This window comes from Leptonychotes weddellii, chromosome 11 (assembly GCF_054177405.1).
Source record: "Leptonychotes weddellii isolate Sample4059 chromosome 11, ASM5417740v2, whole genome shotgun sequence".
Lineage (NCBI taxonomy): Eukaryota > Metazoa > Chordata > Mammalia > Carnivora > Phocidae > Leptonychotes > Leptonychotes weddellii.
In genome coordinates this window covers 77539075-77549279 of record NC_138379.1, presented here as the reverse complement: position 1 = coordinate 77549279, position 10205 = coordinate 77539075, and the positions used below count along the sequence as shown (strand labels likewise).

The 10205-nt window shown below is 36.2% G+C and overlaps 1 protein-coding gene across 1 annotated transcript; it reads left to right on the top strand.

Moving 5' to 3' along the window:
- Positions 1–5050: 5050 nt before the first annotated feature.
- On the top strand, positions 5051–6957 carry LOC102744511 (olfactory receptor 8B3-like). Its single transcript, XM_081797443.1, has one exon. The coding sequence runs from the start codon at positions 6025–6027 to the stop codon at positions 6955–6957; it is 933 nt and encodes a 310-aa protein (XP_081653569.1). The 5' UTR covers positions 5051–6024.
- Positions 6958–10205: the final 3248 nt, after the last annotated feature.

The following is a 10205-nucleotide window of genomic DNA, read 5'->3' as shown; positions in this document are numbered from 1 at the left end:
GTGGGAGGGATGGGGTGGCTGGGTGATAGACACTGGGGAGGGTATGTGCTATGGTGAGCACTGTGAATTGTGTAAGACTGTTGAATCACAGACCTGTACCTCTGAAACAAATAATACATTATATATAAAAAAAAAAAAGATAGCAGGAAGGGAAAAATGAAGGGGGGGAATCGGAGGGGGAGATGAACCATGAGAGACTATAGACTCTGAGAAACAAACTGAGGGTTCTAGAGGGGAGGGGGGAGGGGGATGGGTTGGCCTGGTGATGGGTATTAAAGAGGGCATGTGCTGGATGGAGCACTGGGTGTTATACACAAACAATGAATCATGGAACCCTACATCAAAAACTAATGATGTAATGTATGGTGATTAAGATAACATAATAAAAAAAAAAACTCTAAAAAAAAAAAAAAAGACATAGGGTGACTGAATGGATAAAAAGTAAGACCCGTCTATATGCTGCCTACAAGGGACTCACTTCAGACCTAAAGATGCATACAGATTGAAAGTGAAGGGATAGAGAAGCATTTATTATGCAAATGGAAGTGAAAAGAAAGCAAGGGTAGCAATACTTGTATGAGACAAAATAGACTTTAAAACCAAGACTGTAATAAGAGACAAAGAGGGACACTACGTAATAATAAATGGAACAATTCAACAAGAAGGTATAACAATTGTAAATATTTGTGCAACCAACATGGGAGCACCCAAATACATAAAGCAGCTATTAAGAAATAAAGGGGGGCACCTGGGTGGTTCAGTCGTTAAGCGTCTGCCTTCGGCTCAGGTCATGATCCCGGGGTCCTGGGATCGAGTCCCACATCAGGCTCCCTGCTCCGCGGGAAGCCTGCTTCTCCCTCTCCCACTCCCTCTGCTTGTGTTCCCTCTCTTGCTGTCTCTCTCTCTGTCAAATAAATAAAATCTTTAAAAAAAAAAGAAATAAAGGAAATAATTAATAGTGATACGATAATAGTAAGGGACTTTAACATCCCCACTTGTATCAATGGATAGATCATCCAAACAGAAAATCAATAAGGAAGCAGTGGCTTTGAATGACATATTGGACCATATGGATCTAACAGATATATTCAGAACATTCTGTCTGAAAAGAGTGGAATACATATTCTTTTCAAGTGCACATGGAACATTCTCCAGAATAGATCATACATTAGGCCACAGAACAAGTCTCAACAAATTAAAAAAGACTGAAGTCATGCCATGCATCTTTTCTGACCAAAACACTATGAAACTGATCATCAACCAGAAGAAAAAAATCTGGAAAGACCACAAATATATGGAGGTTAAATAACATGCTGCTAAAAAATGAATGAGTCAACCAAGACCTCAAAGAGGAAATAAAGTAAATGGAAACAAATGAAAACAAAAACACGATGGTCCAAAACCTTTGGGATGCAGCAAAAGCTGTTCTAAGAGTGAAGTTTATAGCAATACAGGCCTACCTCAAGAAGCAAGAAAAATCTCAAATAAACAACCAAATGTCATACCTAAAGGAGCTAGAAAAAGAAGAACAAACAAAACCCCAAACCAGTAAAGAAGTAATAAAGATTACAGCAGTAATAAATGAAATAGAAACTAAAAAACAATAGAACAGATAAATGAAACCATGAGCTGATTCTTTGAAAAGATCAGCAAAATTGATAAACCTTTAGCCAGACTCATTTAAGAGAGAGAGAGAGAGAGGAGTCAGACAAAAGCAGAAATAAAAGAGGAGAAAGAACAACCAACAGCACAGAAATACAAAGGAATATAAGAGAATATTATGAAAAATTATATGCTAAAAAATTGGACAAACTAGAAGAAATGGAAAAAATTCCTAGAAGCATATAACCTCCTAAAACTGAAGCAGGAAGAAATCGAAAATTTGAACAGACTGATTACCAGCAATGAAATAGAATCAATGATCAAAAAACTCCCAACAAACAAAAGTCCAGGACCAGATGGCTTCACAGGCAGATTCTATCAGACATTTAAAGAAGAGTTAATACCTATTCTTCCTCAAACTCTTCCAAAAGATAGAAGAAGAAACACTTCCAAATCCATTCTACAAGGCCAGCATTACACTGATATCTAAGCCAGGTAAAGACACTACAAAAAAAAAAAAAGAGAACTACAGGTCAGTATCTGATGAACATAGATGCAGAAATTCTCAACAAAATATTAGCAAAATGAATCCAACAATACGTTAAAAAAAATCATTCACCACAATCAAGTGGGATTTATTCCTAGGATGCAAGGTGGTTAAATATTCACAAAACAACCAACATGATGCATCACATCAACAAGAGATAGGATAAAAACTGTATCCTCATTTCAATATACAGAAAAAGCATTTGACAAAGTACAGCATCCATTCATGATAAACACTCTGAATAAAGTAACAGCTAACATCAGCTAACATTATACATGATGGTGAAAAACTGAGAGCTTTTCCTCTAAAATCAGGAACAAGACAAAGATGTCTACTCTCACCACTTTTATTCTACATAGTACTGGAAGTCCTAGCAATGGCAATCCAACAAGAAAAAGGAATACAGAGCATCCAGATTGGTAAGGAAGAAGTAAAACTTTCACTATTTGTAGATGACATGATATTACATATAGAAAACCCTAAAGATTCCACCAAAAAACTATTAGAACTGATAAATGAATTCAGTATGGTTGCAGGATACAAAATCAACATGCAAAATCCATTTAATTTCTATACACTAATAATAAAGTAGCAGAAAGAGAAGTTAAACAAAACAATCCCATTTATGATTACACCAAAAATAATAAAATACTTAAGAATAAACAACAAAGGAGGTGAAAGACCTGTTCTTTCACTATAAAACATTAATGGAAGAAATTGAAGATGACAAAAACAGTTACAAGACATTCCATGCTCATGGATTGGGAGAACAAATATTGTTAAAATGTCCATACTATCGAAAGCAATCTGCAGATTTAATGTAATCCCTATCAAAATATCAACAGCATTTTTCACAGAACTAGAACAAATAATCCTAAAATTTGTATGGAACCACAAAAGACCTCAAGTATCCAAAACAGTCTTGAAAAAGAAAAACAAAGCTGGAGGTATCACAATTCTAGATTTCAGGTTATACTATAAATCTATAGTAATCAAAACAATATGGTACTAGCATAAAAATAGAAACATAGATCAATAGAACAGAATAGAGACCCCAGAAATAGATTTACAATTATATGATCAATTAATCTATGACAAAGGATGCAAGAATATGCAATGGAAAAACACAGTCTCTTTAACAAATGGGGTTGAGAAAACTGGACAGCTACAGAAAAAAAAGAAAAGAAAAGAAAAAAAGAGAAAGAAACCTTCTTATACCGTACACAAAAATGCACTCAAAATGGATTAGAGACCTAAATATGAGGCCTGAAACCATAAAAATCCTAAAAGAGAGCACAAGGAATAATTTCTCTGACATTGGCCATAAAAACATCTTTCTAGGTATGTTTCTTGAGGCAAGGGAAACAAAAGGAAAAATAAACTATTGGGACTACATCAAAATAAAAAGCTTCTGCACAGCAAAGGAAACAGTCAACAAACAAAAAGACAACCCACTGAATGGAAGAAGATATTTATAAATGATATATCCAAAAAGGGGTAAGTATCCAAAAAAAAGAGTAAGTATCCAAAACATATAAAGAACTTATATAATTCAACACACACAAAAAAATCCAATTTAAAAATGGGCAGAAGACATGAGCAGACATTTCTCCAAATGAAGACAATATAGATGGCCGACAGACACATAAAAAGTTCCTCAACATCACTTATCATTCACTCATGTGAAGTGAGGAATATCACCTCACACCTGTCAGAACAGCTAAAATCAACAACACAGGAAACACCAGGTGTTGGTGAGTTTGTGGAGAAAGGGGAACTCTCATGCACTGTTGGTGGGAATGCAAACTAGTGCAGTCACTGTTGAAAACAGTATGGAGGTCCCTCAAAAAGTTAAAAATAGAATTACCTTATAATCCAGTAATTCCACTACTGGATATTTACCCAAAGAATACAAAAACACTAATTTGAAAAGTTATATGAACCCCTGTTATTTATAATAGCTAAAATCTGAAAGCAACCCAAGTGTCCATTGATAGATGAAAGAAATGGTATGTATATACAATGGAATATTAGCCATAAAAAAGGATGAAATCTTGCCATATACAACAACACGGTTGTATCTACAGGGTATAATGCTAAGTGGAATAAATCAGTCAGACAGACAAATACCATATGATTCACTCATATGTGGAATTTAAGAAACAAAATAAAACAAATTGAGAAAAAAAGAGATGAAATAAAAAAATCAGACTCTTAGCTAGAGAACAAACTGATGGTTACCAGAGGGGAGGTGGATGGGAGGATTGGTGAAATAAATGAAGGTGATTAAGAGTACACTTATTGTGATGAACACTGATTAATGTATAGAATTGTTGAATCACTATACCTGAAACTAATAAAACTGTACCTTAATTATACTGGAATTAAAAAAATAAAAAATAAAAAATAACTTCAAAAGCGAGAAAGGCATTATCCTTTTGGAGTTAACCCAGGAGAAACAACAATTGAATTGAATTACTGCAATATTTGAAATATTTCAGGTAAAGAAATAAAGAAGCCTGTAGGCAGAATCTATGGAAAATTTTCATTTAAGATATGGGAAGAAAGAGAGAACCTATGCAATAGATTTTCCGTAAGAGATGAAGATGATAGGAAGATAGGAGTTTATTTTTGCTTCTACCTTGGAGGATGTACAACCCTTAGAGTGAAGTGTAAACTTGATTAGATTTTGAGTCCCTAAGGAACTAAATAGAGATTGTGGTTCTGAGTGTAAACACAATCAATCCCCTATTTCTCTTTTACGCATAGAATCTATTCCTTGGGGAAGAGCCTGAGCAAACTTCTACCCTGTTTTTATAATCAACTGCACTTTATCATTCAGCTCACATTCAATCTTCTGTGTCTTTTAGCAAGTAGCAAATGTGATAATAATAAAGACTATTTTTCTCTGCCACTTGAGAGAACTCAGTTATAATCAGAAGTTATGATTTATAGTCCAGAAATATTTGAAGAGCATATTTGAAATTAAGTCTGGGCTAAATCCTTTTAGAATTAAAGGAACCAAAGTTTAGAGCCTGAAATTGCCTTTCCAAGACCACAGGGGTAAATACCAAGGATAAGGAAGCACCGACGTTTTTTGGCCTAAGGAGGGTGAGTGTCTGAATTCTGTTTATATCAGTGTCCTTGTTTTGAGATGGAGGTCCAAAAATCTAAGATAAGCCCTTTCTTTCCCATTTATGTAGTCCTGAGACTCAAATGAAGCTGGCAGGAGAATATGCTTCAGGGGGATAAGAGAATGTTTGGAGATCAGGGGGTACAGTGGATGCAGTATCTCAGTAAGTTCCCTCTCCATGGGTGGAACTCTCAATCTTCTAGATTTATGGCTTTTTCTCTATGACATGTGGCAGTAACTCAACCTTCCCTAGACTCTGGTTCCTTAGTGTTGGATTAGGAATAACATTCATGGTTCCCAACCCACCAAGTCTAATCTGGTTCATTAGAGGCTAGCTTTAGGTTATTAGGATCTCTGCCTCCAATTTTGCTAGTGAGAAGGTTCAAGTGAATGAAGAAATTGTGCAATCAGAGAAGGATGATTCTGTCCTGGGCCATGCTTCTTCTTACTTACCCTTGGTTTTCCAGCAGTCACATTTGCATGTGGCAGCACTGGCCTTTCCTCCGCAGGCTAAGTTCGTGATGCCCTTTGCTATATTTACCTCATTAAGACTCTAGTAAGGGAAAGTCCTGTCACGTAGTCTCATGCCAATGGAAAAGGCAGATTCTATGTGTCCAGGTTGGCTAGTCTCAGACATTCCTAGTGTATACACTCCCTTATAAGATGGGATATTACAGGAAGAGCTGAGTTCTTCTGTAATGCAACCCGTTTCTCCTGTGTCCACAGATCCCATTGGAGAAGAATGACTCCTGGAAATGCTTCTTTTGTGACTGAATTCATTCTGATGGGGCTAACAGACCTATCAGACCTCCAGCTCCCCCTGTTCTGCCTGTTTCTAGTCATGTATGTGTTCACTGTGTTGGGAAATTTGGGCCTGATAACTCTAATTGGGCTGAATTCACACCTCCAAACCCCCTTGTACTTTTTCCTCTTCAATTTGTCCTTCATAGACCTCTGTTACTCTTGTGTGTTTACACCCAAAATGCTGATTAACTTCACATCAAAGAAGAATATTATCTCCTACAGGGGGTGCATGACCCAGCTTTACTTTTTTTGTTTTTTTGGCATTTCTGAAGCTTATGTGCTGACATCAATGGCCTATGATGGCTATGTGGCCATCTGTAACCCACTTTTGTATAATGTTGCCATGTCCCCTAAAGTGTGTTCCAGCCTTATGCTTGGTTCATATTTGATGGCATTTTCAGGTGCTATGGCCCACACAGGATGCATGCTGAGACTGACCTTCTGTGATGCAAACACTATCAACCATTATTTTTGTGATATTCTCCCTCTGCTCCAGCTCTCCTGCACCAGCACTTATGTCAGTGAGCTGGTGGTTTTCATTGTGGCGGGCATCAGTGTGATTGTATCCAGTGTCACCATCTTTGTCTCTTATGGTTTCATCCTCTCCAGCATCCTGAGCATCAGCTCCACTGAGGGCAGGTCCAAAGCCTTCAGCACCTGCAGTTCCCACATAGTTGCTGTTTCTTTCTTCTTTGGATCAGGTGCATTTGTGTATCTTAAACCATCTTCTGTTGGGGGTATGGATGAGGAAAAAATCTCTTCTGTCTTTTATACCAATGTGGTTCCCGTGATGAACCCTTTCATTTATAGCTTGAGGATCAAAGATGTTAAAATTGCTCTGAGTAAAACCCTCATTAGGAGAAAGTTTTGATCACAGTCAGTGTTTCTGTGCAGATAGTCATGGGGCAGGGCGATTCCATGTGTTTATTTACAATATTTTTAGTGGTAGTCTCCTTATCCTATTACTTTCTCACTGTGGTAAAGGAAATTTGAGTCTTCTCTCTATTTGGTTCTAATTTTTTTTAGGGTTGGTCTGCTTCCTTTCAACATCATTTTTGCAACTTTAATTCCTTTCTCTCATTTTTCCTATTTAAGAATAACATTAAGGAATAAATTCATCTTTTTTATTGTAATTAATGGACTTTTTTTCTCCTGGATAAAGGTGAATGATTCTGCAAATGATCAATAAAATAACACCAGGGCGCCTGGGTGGCTCAGTTGGTTAAGCGACTGCCTTCGGCTCAGGCCATGATCCTGGAGTCCCGGGATCGAGTCCCACATCGGGCTCCCTGCTCGGCAGGGAGTCTGCTTCTCCCTCTCCCGCTCCCCGTTTGTGTTCCCTCTCTTGCTGTGTCTTTCTCTGTCAAATAAATAAATAAAATCTTTAAAAAAAATAAAATAAAATAACACCAGTGTGACCTTGTGCATTGTGGGGTTTCTTAACTGCCATCTCTAAGGTTCTATTGGAAGCATGATTCACATAATGTCTGTTTACTCTTTTCTTTCAGTTCTACTGTGGGCAGGAATATGACTCCTTCAAATGCCAGTGTTTCACAATTACAGCAGATTCCATAACAACTATCAATTTTACTCCGCTTTGCAGATGCAAACCCTATACATTAAGTTTATTTTAACAGACATTTCATATTTACTTCTCTACATTCAAAGTCACACATAATAGATTGTCAATATATATTGAGGTTACTGAATACTTAAAGTCACGCAGCTTTTCATGAAGAATTCTAGAATAAGCTATTAGCTGCCTAATTTCAAGTCAACTACTCTTTTTTAGTATACTTTCTTTAAAAAAAAAAAAAGATTTATTTTAGAGAGAGAGCACATGTGTGCATGAGTGGGAGGAGGGGCAGAGTGCGGAGCCCAACATGGGGCTTTATCTCACATTAGATTATGACCTGAGCTGAAACCAAGAGTCTGATTGCTTAACTGACTGAGCCACCCTGGTGCCCCATTTCTAGTATACTTTCTAATTCATTTTATTTTTATTTTAGTAAACATGAAATATGAGAAAACATTTCCATTTTGAATGCTGACTTTTTTTATAAGAAAAAATGTGAAATATTTTCAGGGTCTTGTAATTTAAAAAACAAGACACAGGAGAAAAATTTTCCAGGAACAGGCCATTAGTGTATGACCCAAAGAGATACATGGCCAATAAATGAGAGCTCCTTCAGTAGGGAATAGACAATGAGATTTTAAAACTGTATTTCATTCTGAATTTGTAACCTATTTCATAGAGCTGTCATTATCCTTCACTATCCATAAAGTTTTCATTAAAACTTATTATACACAATGACCATATATTAATAGCGGTCTTGGGAATGAAGACCAATGGCTATGGCCTCATTTGTGGGGAACCAGGTAGAGCGAGGACAGCATCTTAAGGAGATAAAATAATGAATGCTAGTCAAAACTCAAGTTGGCAGGCTCAGTCGGTTAAGTGTCTGCCTTTGGCTCAGGTCATGATCCCAGGTCCTGGGATCAAGCTCCACATCGGGCTCCCTGCTCAATGGGAGCCTGCTTCTCCCTCTGCCTGCTGCTCCCCCTGCTTGTGCTCTCTCTCTCTCTCTGTCAAATAAATAAATAAAATCTTAAATAAATAAATAAATAAAGCCCCCTCAATTTGGGATGAGGAATAGAAAGTAAAATGAGAAAAGAAATCTTTGGATAACTTTTCTTTCAGGAAGGCTCCAGAATATTATGTGGATGACAGGATTTCTATGGATAGAATAAAAGCTTAAGTTATTTGATATTTAAAAAGTTAAACTCACAGGACTGCTGGGTCCTAGGGACAGTAACATCACTCCTGTTTTTGGTGGCTTCCATATGCTACTCCCATACGGATTTTGAACTACAAAACCTCAAATTACAGCTGGGAGAACAATGACAATTTGAAAGAACTATGTAATGAGTAAATTAAATTGTGATGGTGTCCTTTCTGTAATGGGATTTTGGCTTGTTTTTCTTTTGAGAGAATGGGCAAAACAATGATCACTCAAAAATCCTTAATATGACATGTGAAGTGACAATTTAAACGTGTTCTAAGATAACTTTAATAACATTTACTATGTTACTGTTTTCTAATCTCCACTCAATATTTAGGTATTTTGAAAGTTAGCATAGTTAGATTGTTGACTTGTTTGTTTTTGAGGTGTTTGGCATTGCTAAATGGCATTGACTTGTGGTTTTTAAATGGCCACTCATTCCCCCATCTTCTGACTTCAATATTAATAAGCTTGATTTTCACTTAACTATTTATATGAAGTAGCTGATCTTGGGTGGAATTTTCATTTTGCTTTTCTTTTACTAACTGTTTTAATAAAATTGTTTTCCCTATTGGAAAAAAGTATTTATAGCTGTGGAATTTAGAATAGTTTGTAGACATTGCAAAGGTGCATTCAGTCTTTATGTATTTTATCACTATTTTGAGGTGGCCCAAAGAGTGGATTTAAAAGTCATTAATCTTTCATTTGATGACACTCAAATACAAATGAAATCTGTTTCAATTTCAGAAAAAAATATTCTTCAAAATTAGGTTCCATTCTTTCAGATTATTTTGGAAACCATCAGAAAAACAGATATAAAGACAGATTGTAAAATTTAAGGATGGTAAAGTTTTAATAGAGGCAATTTAGTTTTTCTAATTTTTTTTCAGTTAATGCATTTAAGTACTATAAAGTGGTTTGTACTTCTTCCAGGGGGAAGAATATATCAGAGAAAACAAGTCAGGTGTTTTACATACACAGCATAGGATTATCCTTTGTAGTTTTATATTCTATTTGTTATATGAAATGTGATAGAAGGGGTTTTGAGAAAAACTATAATTCTATTGAAATTGTCACAGCTGAGAGTCAAATAGGTAAGTTATAGGGTTCACCTGTGCCTGTGTATTAGGAAAGGGATTTTTCTTTTTTTTTTTTCTTATTTTTATTTATTTTATTTTTATTTTTTTTTATTCTTTTGTTAATCCCCATACATTACATCATTAGTTTTAGATGAAGTGTTCCATGATTCATTGTTCGTGCACAACACCCAGTGCTCCATGCAGAATGTGCCCTCCTCAATACCCACCACCAGGCCAACCCATCCTCCCACCCCCCT